Below are 24,558 nucleotides of genomic sequence, written 5' to 3'. Positions count from 1 at the left end.
GAAGAGGCTCTGTCATAAACTGGTGCAGCCACTATGGAAAACAGTATGGATATTCCTCAGAAGATTAAAAATAGAACTGCTGTATGATCCAGCAATCCCACTTCTGGGTATATATCCAAAGGAAATAAAAATAGAATCGTAAAGAGATCTTCACTCCCACTTTACTTCAAAGGTGTTCTAGAAAAATAGGACTGAGAAAATAGCTTGGAAAATGCTGAAAAAGGACTTGGACAAGGAGTACATACCTAACTAAATATGAAAATTGTATTCCAAAATACTGTAATTAAGAGTGTTATATTAGACCAACAACTAACCTGTATCCTTTTCCCAACAATATGAAATGCTCTGTTTATTATATAATAAATCCCATATATTTGAATCTACAAACATATCATTTAGAACATAATATTCAACAATAAATTCAAATATATAGGGGATGGATTATTCAATAAAAATACATAAGTGCTAACATACTGGTTAGCTATTTGGATATTGCAAAGCTAGATCTGTACCATGCTTTTTATATCCAATTAAACCCACACAGATCCAACATTTACATATTAAATATGAAACCAAATTAACCCAACAAAAAGGAGAGGGATACAAGAATGTGGTTGTAAAAATTAAGTTTGACACCAATAAAAAGGTAATAAAAACATTAATAAATCTAAAAAGATACTAACTTTAAAACAATGCCTAATTCAGGGCAATTTATGAACAACATGAAATTAAAGTACCAGACAAAAATGATTTGGAAGATGAGATGGGCAAACCAGAATGAACATGTTTAAGGTTCTCATATTGTTCAGAAGGCAGATAAAGATACCAGATGATATTAGCTATTGTAGGTGCACATTTTCAATATTTAAGGGCTATAATAAAAGAAATAGAGTGCATAAGTTCCCAGCCAGTAGAAGGAAACATGGTGGGGGTGGAGAGGGGTGTGGAACAAACTGAATCAATCTAATAGGAGAAAAGAGAAAGAAAGCAGAAATGAAAAGACAGTTAAGAGAAAACAGAAAATGAACAAGAGAAGTAAGTCCAAGTATGTCAGTAACCACAATAGCTACAAATGGATCAAATTCATTATTAAAAGACACAGACTATCAGACTGAATAAAAAAAAAAAGATCAGCTATTTACTTATAAGAAATACATTTAAAGCAAAGCAACATAAACAATTAAAAATGAAGAGCTAGAAAAAGGTATACCAGGAAAACGTTAACCCAAACTAGTTTTGACATATTAGTATGAAAGAAAATAAAATTTAAGACCCAAAACATTATAAAGAAATACTTCAGGTAGTAAGATCAATCCACACACTGAATAAGTCAATCATATGCTAGGATGCAGCAAGATAGCTTCAAAATATGCAGAGTAAACTGTCAGACCTATAAGGAGAAACTAACAAAACCACAGTCTTATTGAAAACCTATTAGCTGAACCTGGCAAAATCTAGAACAGGTATCAGACATTTACATGACACAATTAACAATGTATTGAATATAACAATATATACATGTACATATGCCCAATAGGAATACATGTCCTTCTCCAGCACACATGGAATATTAATAAAAAGTCACTATGTAGAGAATGAAAGAAGTCTCAATAAAAACGAAATAATTGACAATATGCTCTGGCCAAAATGCAATTAAATTAGAAATGAAGAATAAAAAGATCATTAAAAAATAACTCATTGGTTAAAGAGAAACTCATAGCAGTTACACAATAGAAATAAAAATAAAATTACTCTGCAACAAAACTTGATGAATGCAGCCAAATGGTTTATTAAAAATCAAAAGACTGAAAATAAATGAGCTAAATACTGAACTCAAGAAGCTAGAACATAAAAAGCCAAAGAAGTAAAAATAAGGAGTAGAAATTAATGAGACTACCAAGAAAACTGATAAAGAGAACAACAAAAACAAAAAACCCTCATTCTTTGAAGTTTAATAAAATAGACAAACCTCTAGTAAGAGAACCACAGAAAAAAGGAGGCACAAATAAATCATACTAAAAGTGAAAAAGAGAACATATACAGTAGATACTTGAAACATAAGAGTACCCTGAGAATAATTTTATACCGATAAATTTGAAACCCCAGATGAACTGGGCAATTGTTTAAAATATATATTACCAAAATTGACTCAATCAAGAGTATTAAACATAAGTAGGCATTGACATTTACAGAGACTGAATGATAGTTTTAAAAACTCCTCTTTCTGACACACTCCCCCCCAGTTATTCTCTTACCATTCATCTTAAAATAAATATTAGGTATAAACTACTTTACAGATAAGCTTTACCAAACATTCAAAGAGGTTAATTCCTATCTCACATAAACTGTCTCGGAGATAGCAGGACAGGTGAGGAAGGCAGTGCCGGAAAGCTCTTCCAAGGGCCTGTGATTGACCTGCCTGCAGGGAGGTGAAGTGGGTGGTCTGGGCTGGTGTGAGGCATAATTATAGATTGACCTTGACAATCCTGGAACCAATAGAATTTAAAGGCCAAATTCTGTTTTTAAAAAATCATTTAATGAGGTTTATCCATTTGATATCAATAAGACAAGGCCAATACAAGGAAAATAAAATAATAAAACAACCTCTTGCCTATAAACAGAGGGGCTAAATCATTTGACTAGCTCTGCAAGGTTGGTGTTATTATTTCCATTTCGTTGATGAGAAAAGTGATGGTTGGCAGTCAGAATGGCCATCATTAAAAAGTCTGCAAATAATAAATGCTAGAGAGGGTGTGCAGAAAATGGAACCCCCCTACACCATTGGTGGGAATGTAAACTGGTACAGCCACTATGGAGAATAGTATGGAGCTTCCACAAAAATAATTAAAAATAGAGTTGCCATATGATCCAGCAATCCCACTCCTGGGCATGTATCTGGAGAAAACTATAATCCCAAAAGATACATGCACTCCAATGTTCATAGCAGCACTATTTACAATAGTCAAGACATGAAGGCAACTGAAATGTCCATCAACAAATGAGTGGACAAAGAAGATGTGGCATGTATATACAACGGAATATTACTCAACCATAAGAAAGAATGAAAAAATACCATTTGCAGCAACACGGATACAACTAGAGATTATCACACTAAGTGTAGTCAGAAATAGAAATACCATACGAATCTAAAATATGGTACAAATGAACGTATCTACAAAACAGAAACAGATTCACAGACAGAGAACAGGCTTGTGGTAGTGAAGGGGGAGGTGGAGGAAGGAGAGGGATGGACTGGGAGTTTGGGGTTAGTACAACAGATGCAAATTATTACACTTAGAATGGATAAACAACAAGGCCCTACTGTACAGCACAAGGAACTACATTCAATACCCTGTGATAAACCATAGTGGAAAAGAATTCTGAAAAAGAATATATGTGTATAACTGAGTCATTTTGCTATACAGCAGAAATTAAACAACATTGTAAATCAACTACACATCAATAAATTTTTTTCTTTTTTTTTATTGGAATATAATTGCTTTACACTCTTGTACCAGTTTTTGAGGTACACCAAAGTCAATCAGCTGTATTTATACACATATCCTCATATTCCCTCCCTCCCTCGACTCCCCCCGCCTCCCCCCGCCACCCTCCCCGTCCCGGCCCTCTAAAAAAGTGACGGTAGGTAACTTTGTGCCACTTGGCTCTCGGTAGAGCAGGATTTAGTCTCAGTTTCCTCTGCTCCTTTCCAGGGGCAGGAATAGAGGGCCCAGGTTCCCTTCCCTCTAGCCTTCCACCACTAAGGGGATTTCTGGCGACCCCTGATTGGGGGAGAAGAACTCACCAGGATGGGCTCCACCAGCTTCCCTTCCGGCATGACTGAGCGGTTCATCTTGGCGATGCGCTCCAGCGTAGCCAGGGCAGCCTGAGTGTTCCCAGTGGAGACATTGAACCGAGCAGATTCAGGAATAAACTGGGAACAAATGACAAAGAACATCTGAGTTACAACTGCTGTGGACCCCGGAGGTACGGCTATTACAGTTCCATACACTACACTCTCCCAGTTTCCCGAGCTGGGAAAGGAAATAGCAAGCTTTACAGCAACAATATAATAGGTATCCTCGTGCAATCCTAGTTGAACAAAAAGTTGCCTTCTCCTCATCATAGTTCCATCTTGGACGGCAGTTGATTGATACTGAGCTTCACACCCGTTTGACCCATCTGCTTAACACAATGAAATTCTTATATCCAATCTGTAAACAGCCGCTGCCCAGGGGCCCTGCTCTCTCTCCACTGCTCCCTCACCGGGCCCTCCCCAGGAACCCCAGGACCTCCCACAGTGCAAGAACCTAAAGGGTGACCACGACAGGACCTCCAGTACCCACAAGTGGAGGAAGCATCCTGATTGTAGATGCCGCGACCCACGGATTATGGCATATTTTGAACAACACACTCAGAAAACAGGACAGCCCTCCACTCATGCTGGGACCTTGAGAATCAACCTGAAGGGCTCCCTACCCCTTGGTGCCTCCACCCAGTGAAGGCCAGTGGGTTCTTCCTCAGCAAAGCATCTTCCCCAGCAGCATCCTCTGCCCCATTTCCCAGCCAGGGGGTGGTTCAGGTCCTCCTCATCACCCACTGGGTTTAATCTCACCATTTCTACCTGCTTTTCTGACCTTTTCCATCTTCCCTCCTGTCCAGCCTCCACACAGCCGTGCACCAGCTTCCCCGCACATAACAACTTCCACACCCCCTTTTTGTAATCTGGACACAGGCCCGTCCTTTCAGCTGGCCTCCCACCATCACCCTGCACTCCAGCCATTCCAGCCTTCCTGCTCTCCCCTAAACATATTCTGCATTTACTCCTTCATGACTGGGTTTGTGCATTAGCCCTGGCAAAACACCCTTTCCATTGGAGCCGACTGAGACAGATACTTAAATAAAGGAGGGAGAAAGCCCTCTGTGGGGCAAGAAGGCCACTGGGTCAGCTGGAGGGGAGGCCAAGTGGGAGCCCATGAGCTTGGTCACCTTGAAGGCCATGATGAGGATGATGCCAGGGATGGAGGCAACGCGGATGAGCCAGCGCCACCCGATGGTGGGGATGACCACGGAGGCCAGGCCAATGATGAGCAGGGAGCCGGCTAGCCAGAAAACCTGGGGGAGAGGGAAGGTCAGAGTCCTCCTGTTGAGTGCACTCCACATCCCCTCCAGGAGCCACCCTGTTCTGCACTGCAATTGTAAGAGGGAGGAATTCCCTGGTGGTCCAGTGGTTAGGACTCCACGCTTTCACTCCCAAGGGCATGTGTTTAGTCTCTGGTGGGGGAACTAAGATCCTACAAGCCTCACAACCCCCGAAAGAAAGAAAGAAAGAAAGAAAGAAAGAAAGAAAGAAAGAAAGAAAGAAAGAAAGAAAGAAAGGAAAGAAAGAAAGAAAGAAAGAGAGAGAGAGAGAAAGAAAGACAGACAGAAAGACAAGACAAGACAAGACAGCGAGATGGGAGACAGGCTTTGATTGACAAGCCGCACCACCTCCAGGACTTGGATGAATTGAGGTAGTTAACTTCGCTTCTCCACGACTCTGTTTGCTTGTCTGTTAAGTAGGAGACTCAGCAAGACGGGGTCAGCAATGTCACCAAAGACTTAAAAAATCTGGGACCCAAGACATAGACTTTTTTTTTCTTGAATAAATAATACATTCACTAGTTCATAACAAGGTACAAAGGAGAGCACCGTGAATAGACCCTCTGCTACTCCTAGCTTCCTGCCGTCCAGTTTCTCTTCTCAGAAGAAACAAATATCATCAGTTTCTTATATCCTTCCAAAGCTGTTCTAAACATAGGCAAGCTAATAAGGATATATTTTGTTCCTTGTTCACAAATGGTAACATAGTATAAATATTTCTCAACATTGCTTTTTGTACAGAAAAATTACCTTGGAGATCATTTTAGATCAACAAATAACATGGTAGCCACCTATGACCAGGCCCCATAAGTCTGGGAATTAGAACAATTCCAAGTGTTATCCTGAGCATTATTTTCCCATCAGAAGATGAGAAGTAGACAGTAAGTCTATTCCACCTCACAGAAATGGAGAGAAGGTAATTTTTAAAAGACCCTTTGTGGGGCTAATTAAGGGGTGACTATTTCATCACTAAAGAATTCTGTTACTAAAAAAACAAGAATATTTCAGAAAGTGATGAGTTATTTTTAAAAAAAGGGATGTGATGGAGAGTGACTTGAGTGGTCAGGGATGATCTTTCTGAAGAGGTAACATGTAAGAAGGCCAGTAAGAAGCACTGCAATAGACCAGGTAACAGATGACATGGCATTGAAAAAGATTTCAGTAGTGAAATGGCAAAAAAAAGTTTTTTTATCTGATGGAACTGGCACACATTTTGGAGGTAAAGGCGACAGGATTCACCGATGGACACTGCAGTTGAAGGTCCACTAACGGGATGAATCAGTGGGGCTTGGTGACTGACGGAATGGAGGTGAGGGAAAGGGAGGGGTCCAGGACGGCTCTTGAATGTGTGGCTCAGACAACAGAGGGGACAGTGCTTGCTATTAACTGCAAGTGGAAACATGGACATAAGAGGCCCCAGAGGAACATGAATAGATTAGGTCTATGAATGTTGTATTTGAGGAGCCTATAGGATATTCAAGTGACTTTCAGCCTATAGGATATTCAAGTGATGGGCTATCTGGGTCTGAAGTTCAAGGACATGCTCTTGGTTGTACATATCCTGGTTGCAGATAAATTTGGGGGCAATAATAGCTACACAGACAGCAAAAACCATTGGACTCATCAATTATCCATAGATGACCCCAGGAGACCTGGATAATAAGACCAGCAAGGAGAAGACACAACCAGGAACTATGACAAAGAATGAGTAGCAGGTGGAAGAGAAAATGTTCACAGATGAACTTGAATAGGATTATGCCCATTAAATAGCATTAAGTATAAAATCCAACCACTAACGATTAAAAGTGCGGGCATTCATCTTAACAAAGACAGAAGAAGAAAGCTGGGAGGAATGTAAAGAGTTAGCATTCAGTCTTCATTAGGTTCTTTCTAATTTTTTCGTTGCCTGAATTTAGCGTCAGAAAAGTTAAACATAGCATTTAAAATGTTCTCCTGCTGCTTTATTTATTGCCAAATACATAATGCTTCAGTGGGAAGGTCATCACTTTCCTGGGCTCTGAAAGTGAGGGCTTCTGGATAACAATAACATCAACGATGGTACAAGGGCACCTAGACTGACATAGCTTCTGGATGCAAAACCTCTAGTCAGTAGCCAGCAGGAGTCTGAGGAGGCCGGGGGAGCATCCCCATCTTCTCACCTGGATAAATGGCTCCTCTGGGAGGAGGCAATTATGGAAGTTCCCACCGGCATGGGCCAGTTTTGGACTTGCAGACACTAGTGTCCACAAGAAGACTCTAAAAGGGGTGGCGGCTGTGTCTCCCCACTGAGTCTTCTGTCATTCTAGTGAAACCAGCCAGCAGGATGTTTCCTGAGGAAGGGCTTACTGTGTTCCAAATGCTGTTGCTGGGGATTTCCCTGGTGGTCCAGTGGTTAAGACTCCATGTTTCCACTGCAGGGGACATGGGTTCCATCCCTGGTCAGGGAACTAAGATTCTGCATGCCGTGCAGAGCGGCCGAAAAAATTGAAATAAATAAATGCTGCTGCTGGATGATAGAAGTCCTGGTTCAGAAAACCTTGGAACTGGACCTCTGGAATCAAGCATCCCTAATGCCCTTTGGTTGGTACCAAGTAATAGGAGTGTGCTAATCAAAGAAAAATCAACCAAGCAGAAGAAAATCCATGTATACCATATCCTACAGGATCAGAAGACTGGGTAGAACTCCCATTTTACCTTACCTGAGACAAGGGGAGCATATAGCCTCGATATTTTGTAGGTAAAAATTCAGTCTTTATGATCAGCCTAAACAGGAGGGGAGAAAACACAATTATGCTTTTATAAAACCAAATGACTTTTAAAAAAAATAATTTTTCTCATCACAGGGATAAATAATTCAAAAATATAAACATTCATCATTGTAAAATGATAAGAAATATGTATGTTACTCTCTGTCTCTGGTTCCTGCTAATATTTGGTCTTTGACCCCAGTTCCCAACAGAGTTCCTGAAAATTCCTTGGGATTTCAAGGATGATAGGAGCATCATTTGCTCTAATGAGTGACCTTTGATGAGTCCTGGGTGGGGGCTGGTCTAGAAAAACCAAGCCATGACTAGAATCTTGGAACTTTCAGCCCTACCCACATTCCTCTGAAGAGAAGAGAGGGGCTGGAAAATGAATTAATAATCAATCACGCCTATGTGATGAAGCCTCCATAAAAATCCCTGATATACAGGGTTCAGAGAGCTTCCAGGTTGGTGAACATAGCTATGTGCTGCGAGGGTGGTGCACCCCAAACTCCCCCAGGGATAGATGCTCCTGCACTTGGGATCCTTCCAGACCTTCCCATGTGTATATCTCCTCAGCTGATTGTTTATCTGATTCCTTTAAAATACTCTTTGTAATAAATCTGCAATTAGGAAACTATTTTCCTGGGTTCTGTGAGCCACTCTGGCAAATTATTGAAGCTGAGGAGGAGTTTGTGGGAACTCCCAATTTGTAGCAAATCAGACAGAAGATGTGGGTACTTGTGATTGGTGTCTGAAGTGGTAGACAGCCTTGTGGGACTGGGTCCTAAACCCGTGGGGTCCACGCTGACTCCAGTGAGGGTCAGAACTGAATGGAATTATAGGACGCCCAGCTGATGTTGGAAAATTGGTCGGTGTGTAGAAAATCCACACATCTGGTATCAGAAGTCAAGTATCATATTGAAGTACTGAGTGAGTATAAAGAGAAACAGAAGCGTTTTCCCTACAGGATCATACACCAAAATATAATTATTAACCCATATAAGAGAACAATAAAACATAAACTTCTAAGTGCTCTTCTGTTTACATTTTTATTCCCAAAGTTATTTTAAACCTTCTACCATTTTAGAGATATTAACCTTATTTCTTTCACCAAGAGGAACACTGGCAAAATGTTTTGCCAAGCCTGATTCCTTTTTCTAAAACATGTGGGAAATTAAAATACACCCAAGAGAAGGTAAATAGTTTCTCCAATTAACGATGACAGTCAAAGCACAGGTTTCTAATTAAGTACATATTAATTTTGTGAACAGAAGAAAAAATGGACTTATATTCCATCCGTTTTGTAATTGTTCTTCTCTGTTGCACGTATTAACCGGGGTTCAGAGTTTTAACATATTTATTGAGCTGCTTCCTAAGGGATGTTTCCAAATTGTGCTTAACTTCTACTCCTTTAGGGCTCCAGAGAGTGATGCTTTAACTCATGCCCCAGAGAAGAATGACTCTTTGCCTAACACATCGGGGTAATAATTAGGTGCTTTCACATCTCCTAACATATTCTAAGGGCAATTTGCTCCAAGGCGCCCAGGAGAGAATAGCTTGAGGAGCCTTGTTTATGTAAGGGAGGCTCCCAAGTTGCTGACCATTTAGCATAATAACTTTCACACCCCTGTATCATGAGACATTACACACCTATCTGAGGGCAGAAAAAGACAAGCAGCAGCCCAGCTGTTTCAATACATCTCACCTGCTTTGCAAATTCACTTTGACACAGTGTTCAGTTACAGGGCCGTGGCACTTGGAAGTGGTTATTCCTGATTGTTACAGGTGGTCAAACTAAAGTCTTCCAGAAATTCTCAAGAAATTAATGGATTGTGTTTGCCTTGACATTTTTGTTACCTACTTTGTATTGCACATTTTGCTAACATTTAGTCTAACAAAATGTTATTTATTTAAAAAATGCTCATCAGCCATAGGAACAAAGAAGTTAACGCATGTCCAATCTAGCACCCTGCTAGCCTCACCATCAAACACCATTTTGATGGGCAAAGAGCTCCTAGTGGAACAGTCATCGCTGGGGGGAAAAGAAAAAAGCTCAAAAATGATCAGTACAAGTGAAGTCCATAAGTTTGTAACTTATTGATGCTCCTAGTCCGTTAGCCACAGTGACTGTGCCTATGGGTGTTCACATGTCTCCCTCGGGGTCCCCTAGGTGAGGTCTTTACCCTTGTGCATGGCCAGACACGCCACAGCCCACCATGGTCCGCAGGAAGACAAACCAGATGTACGAAGGAGAGAATGAGGTCAACAAGGAGAAGTAAGCTCCCCACAGGAACGAGATAAGCAAAATCTGAAGCGACAAAAGGAGACATTCATGGCACCTGCCCCCATTGCAAGATTGGGAAGAAGACCCACCTTCTCAGGGTGACTTTTAATTTCATCTAGATGTTTGCTTCTCTGTGGAGCTAATCGTTAGTGAGCTCACTGATCTTTCACAGGCATCAGACAATGCAATCCATATCATTCTATTGTTTGAGAGCCCAGACGTTTGGAGTTTAGACCTTTCTTCAAAATTTCCCCATGGCCTCCACCCTTGCAGGTGGCAGGAACCCGAACTTGTAAATCAGAATGCAAAACTTGCCCTCCCTGCTTACAGGGATGCTGGGGGCACTGTGCTGGAATAAGTATAACAGGAAAATCTAAGGGATTTTGCTTTTTTCTCTAATTATAAGAATAACGCAAGTTTACAGCAGAAAATATGGAAAAAATAAAAATATTTAAATCACTTTTGATTCTCCAACCCAAAGAAAATATTATAAACACAGTTTTATCCTATTTTTACTGATTAGAAGGGTAAACATATTATTAATAGCTGCAAAATATTCCAGTGAAAAGACATAATATAATGTATATAATATAATGTAATCATAATGTAATATTATGTAATATAATGTATTATAATATAATCCATGTAGTATAATGTATAAACCTTTCCCCTATGGTTGGACGTTGAGGTGGTTTCACATTTTCTATTAAAATCAGCTGTGACAATGTCTGTGCATAAATCTTTGCGGTTCTCTGATGATCTAAACAGTCTAGATTTCTGGAAGGCAAATTATCAGATAAGGAGAACGGATAATCTCAAGGTTCTCAGCTTATGCTACCAAATTGATGGTCAGAAAAATTACATCAATTATACATGAGGGTATCTAGACACTTGCAAATTTATTTAAGAAAAATTCTTTATGGATTTGATGATTGATATGGCTTTGATAATAGGAAAAAAAATCTCCCTATGTAATTTTGCTTCTGATAAGTCCTGTGATTGAACGTTTTTCAAGATTTCTTGACCATTTGTATGTCTCCTTTTGTAAAATGCCTTTTGTGCTCTCTGCATTTTTTTTGAGATATTTGTGGTTTCATATTAATTTGTAAGAATTTATATTTTTTTTTGTGCACTTCAAAGCATACATTCAAGCCTATTACTGTTTTGAGGAGGGACTTTCTCCCTTTATATTTATACCTAGAGAGGTCTTCGCCACCAGAAATCAGACAAGAAGAGAAGAGAGACCTGGATTTATCATCAGAAGACATAGTTTTATGTCTTGATGTTGAATCTCAGTACATGTGTGACATCGAGCAAGTGGGTTAGTTTCAAAGCTATACCAAAGTTAACTAATGTGAAGCTGCTTATGTTTATACATGCAATTTCCACAATCTATCTGCTAAGTTCTAACTGTGCTCATCTATCAGCTGCACACCTGGACTCTGGGGACCAGCTATCGGGATAGGTATCTCAGGGAAAAATGAGAAAGCAAGAAGACAAACCTGGAATTCAGGCATGTGGTGTCAGAGAAGGACATTTTCATATTTTCTAACTTGGGTATGGATAGAGAAATGTCCACAAAAGAAAAGCAGTGGTGATGTCACCACAAAAGAATACACAAAAGAAAATTTCAAATCATCCTTCAAAGCCAACCTACCTTCCAGCGGCCATATCTGTCAGCCAAGAGGCCAAAGAGGATGCTGAATACCATGTAGCCAAAAAACACCATCTGGAGGTGGAGTGAAAAGAAATTATCCTCTAAGCAGTGTTTTTATAAATTGCTAATTTACTGCATTAAGTATTCACCCACCTGAACTAAAAGAAGACGGGAGATGTGGGAGGGTTGGAAGCTGGAGAACGGGCTTTCACAAAGCTCTCCCCTGACTCCTGTTTAACACGTTCAGGGCTTCAGAGGCTGATGATTCCCGCACCTGGAGTCACTGACACCAGGTGGAAACAGGGGTCCTAGAAGCAAGTAACTGCTTTGCCTCTGATCCAAGATGATGGCCCTGGCCTCATTCTACTCAGATGTACAATTGTGAATTTCCATTTTAATAAGAAAACTCAAAAACCCTATTCATTCATGCTCTGCCTTACTCCTCACACAAGTTGAGACTTCTAGAAGCAGTCTTCCTTTAGGGTATTACAGGGAAACATAACTTTCAACAAACACCAAAACCAATCATTCATTTAGAAACCTTCTTCACCACTAATATAAACCTACTTTTTTTCCTTACTTGTTCTCACAATAGCTTTTCCTACCCTGATAAAATTCACTTGGGTATGATACCAGCAGTGTAACTCAGCCTGAGCTGTACTCTTATGTGTATGCCTTTATGTGTATGACTTATTTTTCTGCCTTCAGTAGTTCCAAGCTTTACTTACTTCCCTTTCTAGTAAGATCCCTGACTGATTGCTTCCAGGGTAATCAAAGGGAAGGTGGCATTTCTAACACTTTTTCAGTGAAAATGCTGTTTCTGCTGTCTGCTTTGCTTTTTCTCCGGCCGCCCCCCCCCCCCCCCCACACTCTTCATAAGGAGGACTCAAAAGCATTTCTTCTACAGGGAACTATAAAAAAAAAATCATATTTATACCTGAACAACAAAAGCCATACTTTTCCCCTGTACACTGTTCTCTCTAGGATAGAGTTGAAGGAGGGAAAAGCCAATGTTTTCAACGCCAAGCCTGGGATAGATGCTGCACCATAATGAAATCTAATCAATCCTCAGCAAAATGGTAAAAATAAGGACAATGGGACACATTTTACATAAATCCAAATTTATCAACTATGAAGGGCTCTTTTTTCTGGAATAATTTTCTTTCTGATTGTTGGTATTAATGTACCCTTTTTCTTTTCTTTTAATTTTTTTTTTTTTTTTTTTTTTTGCACATGGGCTTAGTTGCTCCGTGGCATGTGGGATCTTCCTGGAGCTGGGATCAAACCCGTGACCTCTGCATTGTCAGGCGGACTCCTAACCACTGCGCCACCTAGGAAGCCCCTTTTCTTTTTTTTTGAAAGATGGTGGTTGTTGATGGCAAGATTTTCTGCCTCTTTCTCTTGTTGGGGTGTTAAAATTTTCCTTCTATCCTTCTACATTCTTTGGCTGGTCTAATAATTAAATTGATTTAAGACAAATTGATAGGAGAAAAGTTTAATTCTATACATATGGGAATCCCATAAAAATATAAGACCCAAGGGCAAGTTGGACAGTTGAGGCTTATATGCTTCCTTGAGCTGAGGAATAGGAGGGGGCCTGGGGCTTCAAAGGGTGGGGAGGAGAGGGGCAGACACAGGACAATAAGAAGAGCAGATGTTTGGTAATTAGATGTTTGCCCTGCCACACAGATAGGACATTCAGATGAAAGTTATCTCTGGTGGCATATTTTGGGGTCACATATTCTGCTCCCTTTTACTCCTCTTCTAATGGCCTTCCTTGTCAAATATATGCATTTTTAATGTCAACCTTATGTCAGCTACTCAATTTTTTCAAAAAGTCAGTTGGTGAATCCCCAAACTTTGGGTCTCCCTGAATGTAAGCATTTTTATTGTGGAACCTGAAATCATCAAACTCCCTCCAGGAAGGGAAAGTTGAATTTCTTTTTAATCAGACTTGAATAAAAAGAAACAATAGACAAACTGCTTGGGGCAGGGAGGAAATTGGTTCTTTGGACTTAAAATACTTTTGTTTATTGAGATGCTGTGCTGTGTTAACGACACTGGATTAAACTGAATTAGCTGATTAATAAAAGTAAAGGAAGCAGTCAAGTAAGAGTAAATTCAAATTTTACTCTGTTCTCTCCCATAAGTGACAGATTTTTATTCTTTCTTGTTTTCTTTCCATTCAGTGTAAAAAAGTGACTTTCCTAAGGCTGAGTTCTTTACTATCAAGCCTGTCCAGAGAATAAACCTTGACTCCAAGCCTATGTGAACCCCAACGCTTGTAAACTCTAATCCTGGGGATCACATAGAGATGTGGATTAATCTCTCTCTCTCTCTCTTCCTCTCCCCCTCCCCCACCCTGGAGGGTCTGACAATTTTGTTTCCCCAGCACTAACTCTCTTATTCACAAAAAATGTGAGGGACATAATTCACCTACAGTCCCTAAGGCCCTAAGTCCCCATGGCCAGACCACCCAGGAAGTGGAGCTGGAGTTGAGGGATGGGAAGCCTGGGAGGTGGTAAAAAGGCTGCCTCTTTGCTAAATCGGTCTGGGCCCCTCCTGTTAGCAAGGTTGTGGTTAGTGAGCCCGGGGGACAGGTGGGACTCATAGACAGGCTGACAGAGGCTAAATGATAGGAAGAAATAAGGAACTTGGAGCAGGGAGCAGTCACATCTTGGGTGAGGTGAATTACCTAGACAAGAGGCTTGCGAGCTGTGACACACCTAACAAGGGAAGCCATGTTACTGCTGACATCAAGGAGTTCTCTTTAGGCACCAGTAGGAACAACACAAACGCAACCAACAAGATGTGAGCTGTGAATATAGAAATGGTGCCATATAATTCAGTTTCACTGGAGTGACAGATGCAAACGCCACACCTGGACCACCAACATTCTCAGGAACGAAGATGTGCAAACGTACAAACCAGCTGTGGTGCACTGATAACTACACAGAATGTTACAGCAGTGACCCTAAAGCTACAAGGATGGACAAGGCATGCTTTCAAATCTGTGCATATTTTATATGTTGAAGAAAATAAGCAGCAGCTGAGTCACTTAACTGCAAGCCCAGATAAGGCCTTTAGTCTTTATTTATACCCTCTCTCTTCTAAAAGTATTAGAAAAAACTTAAAAAAAAAAAAAAAGAACAGGTGCAACAAAATTCACAGAGGAATTTTAAGGAAGAAAACAGACCTAAAAAAATTTTTTTTAAATAAAAGAAAAGAAAAGAAAAAGAAAACAGACCTAAGAGAATAAAGGCAGATTTGTACATTTGCTACCATGATTGGGCATAAAACTGGGCTCCAAATTTCCTGGCCTCTAGGACACAGAAATAAACACACAGTTGTCAGTGCACCACAGCCGTATAATATACATTATCAGGGAGAAGAACACAGATCAGCTCCTCTGGTGAGGAATTTTTCCTGGTACCCAATACAGGTGAGAATTCTCAGGTAAAATTTGGTTAAGGCAGTAAGTGAGAGGGTAGGGGTGCCCTTCCCCCATAACCTTCTGCAGGAGGGCTGCTCTCTGCCCAGAACCCCCAGGTGTTGTGTACTCTTTTGCATAGCCTTACCCTCCTTCAAGGTCTCTGCCATCTGACTGTCATCCTCTCCTCATCACCATCTACCTACCTCTCAGACGTTCCCCTCTCTTAGTTAAGAGTTGGCACCTGGCTCACGGGATTTCTCTCTATTAAGTCTTTCCTTCATGAAAACCAGCTTCATCACTCAAGTAAATCAATGTGCGTGCATGTGTGCACACACACACACACACACACAGAGTCTGCTGGCAATTAATTGGTGCTTAATATCTCTTGACAGAATGATGAGTAACATCCTTAAATCCATTTTGTAGCAAAACTTGGTGTCCAATTCATAACGTTACTCCTGATGGTCTTTGAGAAAAACTTTATGTGTAACATACACAACTCGTTGAGAGTAATTTGGTGACTGATTAGGTCACTATGGCCTCAGTAGGCTTGTAGTGCTGTGATTTGAACCATAATTAACCCATGGCTAAGGCTCACTTTCTCTGATTTGCATCTGTCTCTTCAGGGCTCTTGCTATGGTCTGGAGAATGAGCAGTTCAAGGTTATACTCCCTAGAGGAAAAGAGAATGGGGAGAAAGGCTTCAAATGCTAGTTTCGGCCTGCAAACTCATGAGTCTGGGAAGCCAACACACCAAGTGGAGAGGCATCCTGCAGCTCTCAGCCCAGTGGGATGGGAAAGGGAGCAAAAGTCCTCAGTTGGTTCCCTCTCAGCACAGGAAGTGGGCACTCACCGTGGTTACCAACGCCACCTGCCAATTCTCCAGCTGCCATTCACAGCGGATGACTGGAGACACAACGGCTATTAACATGATCTCCATGGCCTCAGCAACCTTAAAGAAGGAGGGAAAACACCATGTTGAAGTGCTAGCTTGTCATCACTTCTTCCCACGTCTGCTTGTCCATCATCCTTCTAGTCCTAACCTCCTCCTTCCCCTCTCCCACATAGGGAGGACCTATTATGTACCCATTCAACACTGCTAGTTGGATAAAGAGGTACAGAAGAACTCTGGCTTTCACGGATACAATATTTATGGTTTGAACAATCTGAGAGGGTCCCTCAAGATTTACGACATGTATTCCCTTGTGATGTTGCTGATCCATGTTTTTGCACTTAACACTGTGAGGGTGTTGTGTGGGGGCCAGCCACTTAGTTGGCAGGTGACGCTAGCAAGCCACCAGCAACCACATCAGTCAACACTGCTGTCTGATACTCATCATCATCAAGATCTCAGGGCATACCCCTTGCAAATGAATCTTTGAAGCAGTGCCTGATTTCAAGAAGCTGGGATCAGGAGGCAAGATTCATGAAAGCTAGAAAATAAGCTACGAGTACAAAACAATATGAGTTCATCATCTGGAAAGAATGACTGTTTAGCAAAATTAGTGTAAGATGTGCTTCTAAATATTCAAATTTTCTATTGAAAGAAATATCCTCTGTCCATATCTTGTAATTCATTACAGGACAAGTTTATCTCCCAGGGAAAGGAAGAAGTAGATGCTAGAAAAGAAAGAATAAATAGAAACAGATGATAGAAGTTCAGTGCAGGATAATGAACAAGGAAGATTCAAAGGTGATTCTGAGGTTTTGTACCTGTAAGAAGAGATGAACAATGATATCACTGACTGGGACCAAAGGACATTGATCAGGAGGGAAAATGGGAAATTAAAGGGGGGAAAGATGAATTTGTTTGGGATACGTTCTATGAATAACAATAGGATATTTGTACGGGCTGTTTATTATGGTACTTCTTGTATTTGTGTAACTTGAAGGTCTGGGATGAAGAAGGCATGGCTAATGTAAGCTAATATGTGGGAATTTGAAGTATATCATAATGGCTTGTCTCCCCTTGGAGAGTATTATAGTCATCTTTAGACTTCAAATAACTGGTACGTTTTAGTTCAAAAAGTATCATGAATAAGAGGTAGCATGATGATCTCAGAAGAATGTTTGATGTATTAAACTTACCTCCCTTGCTAACAGCAGTTAGGTCAGTATTAATCTGGACTCCACTCCTCTCAAGGGTCTTAGGAGGAAATAAACCAATAAGGGATAAGGCTACCCCACTCTGATTTAATAGCCTTAAGGGAGAGGGACCAGCCAGAAGCTAGGGGTGGGCATGAAGGAGCAGCACTGTAAAAGAAGATCTTAGAGAAGTCCAGGACCTAGGAGTCCTTGTCATGGGCTGAGACAGCTGTGCTGCTGTGATGCTCTTACACACATCCCAGACACAGGGGGCCCTGAAACCCAACTACCACTCCAACTGCCTCTGAACAAGGGCTTGAAGAGGCTGTGGCTGGAGCCATGCCCACCACTTCAACACATCTATTCTGATGAGAAGATTCTGGCCCACAAAGCAGCCCATCCTAGGGGAGGGATTTGCTCACCACAAGCAAATAAACAGTTCTCTTTTCCTTTGTGTATGTGAGATATGGAAGGAAAGGCCTGATAAACAGTCTTTCCTAGTTGGTGGGCTGGGAAGACTTGAAGCAGCCTATAAAACACTTAAAGAAGATGAGAAGCCACTTTGCAACAACAGCAAGTGTAAATGTGCAACAGGCATACAATCTCCATGAATATCTAGAGGTTACCTACATAAAGGTGGTAACTGCCCTTTGGAAAGGGGGTACAGTGGCACTGTCTATTTAATACAGATGATAACTAATAGAGCTGCACTTCCTTTATATGGGTGGTTTGGTTGATTCGGGGACGTAAAACATCTCTACCTTTTCTTTTCACTTGCTAGAGGGCTATTATAGAAGAAAAGACAGGATTCCCAACATATTTGAAGGTGAAAGATGCAGAGAGTTTCTAATACTGTTTAAGCTGAGGGGACCATGAAATGAAACGTACTAGAAACCAAATATGCAAAACAAAAGTGAAGATGTTCTGGTTGAAAGTAAAGGAGAGTTGATGATGAAATCCTACCCGTTCATACTTGTCCCTTGAAATATGGACTCTTAAAAATTTGGAGCCTAGGGCTTCCCTGGGGGCGCAGTGGTTAAGAATCCGCCTGCTAGGGAGGGTGGGGGGGACTCGAGGGGGGGAGTCAAGGAAGGGAGGGAATACGGGGATATGTGTATAAAAACAGATGATTGAACCTGGTGTACCCCCCCCAAAAAAAAAATAAAAATAAAAATAAAAGGAAAAAAAAAAAAAGAATCCGCCTGCCAATGCAGGGGACATGGCTTTGAGCCCTGGCCCAGGAAGATCCCACATACCTCGGAGCAACTAAGCCCAGGAACCACAACTACTAGGCCACCAACCACATGCCGCAAATACTGAGGCCTGCACACCTAAAGTCTGTGATCTGCAACAAGAAAAGTCACCGCAATAAGAAGCCTGCGCACTGAAATGAAGAGTAGCCCCCGCTCTCCACAACTACAGAAAGCCTGCGGGCAGCATCAAAGACCCAACGCAGCCAATAAAAATAAATTAATTAATTAAAAAAAATTGGAGCCTAGATGAGACCTTACTTTATAAAGGAATGTTCTACACTATATTATTAGGTTTTTTTTTTTTTTGGGGGGGGTACACCAGGTTCAATCATCTGTTTTTATACACATATCCCCGTATTCCCTCCCTTCCTTGACTCCCCCACCGTCGAGTCCCCCCCACCCTCCCCGCCCCAGTCCTCTAAGGCATCTTCCATCCTCGAGCTGGACTCCCTTTGTTATACAATAACATTATTAGTTATTATAAAAGTAGGATGAGGACGTATCTTGTCCTTCTCTCCATACTTGACTGTATCCTGAGAGTACAAGGCTTTTGAGAGATGCATCAGAACTTGCCATGTGCTACCTCCAGCTCACATCACTCTTTTTCTTAAACCATTTAGCTGAGCAGTGAGGGTCAGGGGTCTATAGTGTTTACGAGTAGTCCCCTTAGGTGTCTTTATTTCCTACCTGAAACCACTGTGTTCACCACTCGACTCGGATTTTCCATCCTGTCTCATTATCACTACCATCACGCATCTCAGTATGGGGCTCTTAACTTACTTTCACTCCACTGCAAAAGCAATGGTTTTGTAGTTCATCCGACTGTTTGTGAAAACACTGAGGCTGAGCTGTCACTCTTTTTTTCTCAAAACAGCCGATGGTAACAAAACTTCATTGCTGCCACTTAAAGGATCTGTAATTATGACAGGTGTGCAGGTGATTCTTATGCACAAAATGTTTGAGAACCGTGTGTCTAATGTGACTTAGAATGATACCATAGTTTTCTCCTCTCTTCCCAGTGTTTCAGTTTAAATCTTTTTTGAAAAAATGAGTATTGACAAGTGAACTTATTTACAAAACAGAAACAGACTCACAACATAGAGAACAAACTTATGGTCACCAAAGAGGGAAGGTGAGGAGGGATAAATTAGGAGTTTGGGATTAACAGATGCACACTACTACATAAAACAGATATAAAACAACGAGGACCTACTCTATAGCACAGGGAACTACACTTAAAATCTTGTAATAACATATAATGGAAAAGAATCTGAAAAAGAGTGTGTATATGTGTGTGTATATATATACATATATGGGTTGGCCAAAAAATTCGTTCAGTTTTTTCCATAAGCTCATACAGAAAACACGAATGAACTTTTTGGCCAACCCAATACAACTGAATCACTTGCCTGTACACCTGAAACTAACGCAACATTGTTAAAAAAAAATTTTTTTAATGTCAGACCCAACAGAGACTATAGGAGAAATAAAATTTCTATAGCTAGCAAAACAAAACAAAACAAAACAAAACAAAATGGGTACTGAATTCCCAGAACACAGAACACAGATATTCGTTTTCTCATAACCAAACACTTGTCAAAGGTGGAAGAAACGTATTTTTGGATTATTCACCCCACAGGGTTTCTGCTCCCTCTCACGTCCCTCCCTCGAGCAGACAAGCCTTAGCTGGAGGGAACTGGAAGACTCTACATGTCCAAAGATGAATTAGCTTTGGAGACTCAGAGGATCTCCACTCACTCACCCCCGTGCTGCCCATGATCAGAAACAGGGCAACATGGAAACGTCCGAATCCGATGGTCTCCACGGCATCTTCCACGGTGAATGTCTTTGACTCTAACAAGGAAAGGCAAAGTGAAAGGAACAGCCTCTGTGGGAAGGGAATGTGTGCAGATTCTCACTCACCTTGGTGGATGTTTGAAAACCAATTTATTATAAAAATATGAAATAGAGGGAAGAGGGGGAATTATACAGTAACTTGAGGACTAGAGACTTCTATAATTCTCTTACCATTTGGCTGTGGCTCTGAGGTCCCCAGATTCAACTCCCGAAGGCTAATGATGGTGACAGACTCTGTCTGCTTCGCTGCCATCTTCTAAATGGTTCGAATTCCCCACACAGCTTCCCTGCAGGAAACAGTGAAGGGAAGATCCTGGAAACGCAGGAAGGAAGAAGGAAAGAAAATCGAGTGCATATTTTCCTTTAATCTTCAGAGAAAATCAGTGAAGTAGGAATTATAATTTACCACCCTTTTACAAGTGAAAAACCTGAAACATGGAGAAGTTAAATCATGGAGGGGTTGAATGGCCAAATGAGAGAATTGGGCCCCAGTGGCTAGTAATCAACCTGGAGCCGGAGGGGCTGGGGTGGTGGGTGAGCCCTTGACAGTTTAACCAACAGAGTCCTCTGACTGGGAATGAAGGTGAGCTTAGCTACTGAAAAATAATCACAATAGCCAATGCTTTACATCTTTATAGAGCCTGCAGTTTACAGTGTACTCAGGTTATAGCATGCTTTCTCACCTTATTTTCATTTAATTCTGACAGAAACCCATGGAGCACCCCTTTTTATCCCCCCTCCCCTTGGGTTTTTAATCCTAAAAAAATCTTAACCCTAAAAGTCAAAAGAAAAATAAAACAAGGAAAGCTGAAATTAGTGAAAAATTTTCTTTCAAATGGCTTTATAACACAGGAATTTACTTCTACATCCCTAGTGGGATAAATGGATATCCTAATCTGTTCTCAGTAATTATACTGTTAGTAATAATGTTGGTATCATCATTTTGATACTATACATATTGTAGGATAAAGAAATTATGTTATTATTAGGAACCAATATTTTCAGTGTAAGAGAAAAAAGATACAAAAATCAAAGAAGTTATGTAAAGACTTTATATCCTAGTTTTGAATTGGAAATATCAATGAATTCATTATGTATTTTATACACACACACACATATATGTGTGTGAAGAGGAAGAATAGCTGCAAAGAATGGAAGCCCATCAAAGATATAAAAATCCATTGTTCATAGGATTACTAGGATGATAATTTCACTGATCATCTTTGGAGAATACTAAGAAACCAACTTATTATTCCATTTATTTATTTATTTATTGGCTGCTTTAGGTCTTGGTTGCTGTGCGCGGGCTTCTCATTGCACTGGCTTCTCTTATTGCGGAGCATGGGCTCTAGGCACCCAGGCTTCAGTAGTTGTGGCACATAGCCTCAGTAGTTGTGGCTTGTGGGCTCTAGAACACAAGCTCAGTAGTTGTGGCACATGGGCTTAGTTGCTCCATGGCATGTGGGATCTTCCTGGACCAGGCATCGAACCCCTGTCCCCTGAATTGGCAGGTGGATTCTTAACCACTGTGCCGCCAGCAAAGTCCCCCAACTTTTTATTCTGAAAACTACTAAATATCTTGCCTTCTTGTACAGACTGTCTGTATTTCAGGGTAACCAAACAGTTGGTGAAAGAAAAGTATTCTTTAATTTCAGCTAAAACATGCAGAAAGAAGGATGGAACTAAATTATCATGATTTTGCAAATCCTAATGAAATAATGGATCCAGGCAATGATCATCAATGGCTGATAAACTACTAGGTGAAAGGCTGATGGAGAACTTTACTCAGGTGGATAAGACTGGTAACACCTGAACCCACTGACAATGGCTCCTCATGCCACTGAAGGAGAGATGATCTGACATGATGTGGCTCCTGATGAGATGCAGGAGGAAGGAAACACACACCATCACCCATGATGTACTCTCAAAAAGAGAAATTGAATGCAAGTCTGATCAAGCCTTTAGCTCTAACTACCAGTTTATAAAGGGGATGAAGAAACATGTTAAACTACACAACATGGATGCAATAAGAAAAATCCAGAATGCCAGAAGTTCTACTGGTTAATGACCCAACTTCTTCAATAAACAAATGGCAAGGGAAAAAGAGGAAAGGAGAACCTATAGGCTAACAGAAAAGAGACAAACCAGCCAAATAGATGAGTTAATTTGTTTGGATCTTCATTCAAACAAAACAATTGTCAAACAACAACAACAACAACAAGAAAGCAAATGAGATGAAAAAGAGATGATAGAAAATCAGGGAAATGTAAGCAAGTTTGGAAGTTTGAGGATATTAAGGAATTACAGGTGATATCATTAGGTGTGACAATGATATTATGGCTACAGTAGAAAAAATCCTTATATCTTAGAGATACATGCTGAAATATTTACAGATTAAATTTGATGTTTGAGATTTTTTTTTAAATAATTCAATGGGGGGTTGGGAATAGAATACAGAAGAAGTAGATGGGTGTATAGATGCAAAAAGAATGGCCATATAGTGAAAATTATTGAAGGGGGATAATAGGTACATTGGGATTTGACTATCCTCTGCTTTTGAAGATGTGCAATGATTTTCAAAATAAATAGTTCAAAACATGAGGTTCTGAGATTCTTAAATAACTTTTCCAATGTCAGACCACTAGGAAGTAGCAGAATCAGAACTCAAAGATCCCTTTTCCCCAGAACACAGTAATAGCCACAGAGCAGTTGCAGAGAATCACTTCAAGGTCATCAGTGTTTGCCAAGTGCCAGCTCTGTGTCTCCTGCGGAGACTCTGTAGGAGGCTCTGACAATGTTCCCTGCCCTAAGGAGTTTTTAATCTAGCTGAGGACACCAAAGACACACATAAAAACAACTATACTGTAAAGTAGATATTATCTGTTTTCTTAAAACACTGTCACAGAGACAAATATTCCCAGACGGTAGAGAAATCAATAACGCTCAGAAATGAGTTCCTCTCCCCCAAGTGAGACCATGAAAAGTACAAAAAGCTGTTATTTTCACAGAGTGGAAAAAGTAAAAATAATTGGTCTCTCAGCCAATCTGAAATTCACAAAGACACACTGTTCTAGAAACTCCTACTGCTCCCTTTCCAGACATTGTCCAAATACCCTTTGGAAGGGGGTTCTATTATCTGGTAACTTTCAAAATAGTTATGAGAAAAATCACCTTAATTTGATTATAAAAAGGACTTCAGTACACATTAAAAACTGGCTATGACTCAATATCGTGTTTCAAGATGAGATAAACTAACAATCAAAATATGAAAATGAGATCATTCAGTGAGAATTAGATGGTGGTGATGGTTGCACAACCTTGTGACTATACTAAAAATCACTGAATTATACACTCTAAAATGGTGAATTTTATTGTATGTAAATTATATCCATGTTTTTTTCTGAAGAATAGCCACACAAATCATGGCAGCAGACTCAAAACCCAAAAGTGATTCTGGCCATTTTTAGTGTTAGAGAATGAAAAAATTTAGTTCGGTTGGGAAATAATTTTTTAAAATCCCAGTAAGTTCATCTTAAGTTCAGTTACAACTAAAATGCTTAACAGTAAATTCAATCTTCAATCAACACTTAATCTCTTCTACCAGTCAAGTTTTATGACTTCTCATAACAATCTAAACATGTTTTACAATTTTAACAATCATAAAGGCTCATGTTTTAGAGGAGTAATAAAACAATCTCCAGCAAGTCTGCTTGCTAAAGTATTGAGTGGCAAGAAAAGAAACCCAGGAAATCTGCCATTTATTATTGAGTAGACAAGTTTTAATTTGATGTGTGTGTTTTAACCGATTAGGTAGCTCCGTGGGTCATAAATATCCTACATACTTTCCTTCTCTTATCAGCAAAGAGAAGTAATTCATCACAGAGGGCCTGGCAAGAAAGGTGTTAGGTCCAAGATAGTGCTTCAGTTTCTCTTGAATTAAAGCTGAGGGAATTCCCTGGTGGTCCAATGGTTAGGACTCCTTGCTCACACTGCCAAGTGCCAGGGTTCAATCCCTGGTCAGGGAACTAAGGTCTCACAAACTGAGTCATGTGGCCAAAAAAATGGAAACACACACACACACACACACACACACACACACAA

At 40.5% G+C, this 24,558-nt stretch overlaps 1 protein-coding gene across 1 annotated transcript in view; it reads right to left on the bottom strand.

Moving 5' to 3' along the window:
• The window catches only part of SVOPL (SVOP like), a 58,980-nt gene extending 38,270 nt beyond the window's left edge, over positions 1 to 20,710 (bottom strand). Inside the window, exons 1-8 of the mRNA XM_057732823.1 lie at positions 20,629 to 20,710; positions 20,363 to 20,454; positions 16,116 to 16,214; positions 11,831 to 11,902; positions 10,073 to 10,197; positions 7,842 to 7,905; positions 4,990 to 5,115; positions 3,806 to 3,934 (exon numbers count right to left, since the gene is read on the bottom strand). Of these exons, the coding sequence (XP_057588806.1) occupies positions 3,806 to 3,934; positions 4,990 to 5,115; positions 7,842 to 7,905; positions 10,073 to 10,197; positions 11,831 to 11,902; positions 16,116 to 16,214; positions 20,363 to 20,454; positions 20,629 to 20,710 (789 nt within the window). The remainder of the gene's footprint in view (positions 1 to 3,805; positions 3,935 to 4,989; positions 5,116 to 7,841; positions 7,906 to 10,072; positions 10,198 to 11,830; positions 11,903 to 16,115; positions 16,215 to 20,362; positions 20,455 to 20,628) is intronic.
• Positions 20,711 to 24,558: the final 3,848 nt, after the last annotated feature.

The sequence above is a fragment of the Hippopotamus amphibius genome, chromosome 4 (genome assembly GCF_030028045.1).
Source record: "Hippopotamus amphibius kiboko isolate mHipAmp2 chromosome 4, mHipAmp2.hap2, whole genome shotgun sequence".
NCBI lineage: Eukaryota > Metazoa > Chordata > Mammalia > Artiodactyla > Hippopotamidae > Hippopotamus > Hippopotamus amphibius.
This window is presented reverse-complemented; position numbering and strand designations above follow the sequence as displayed.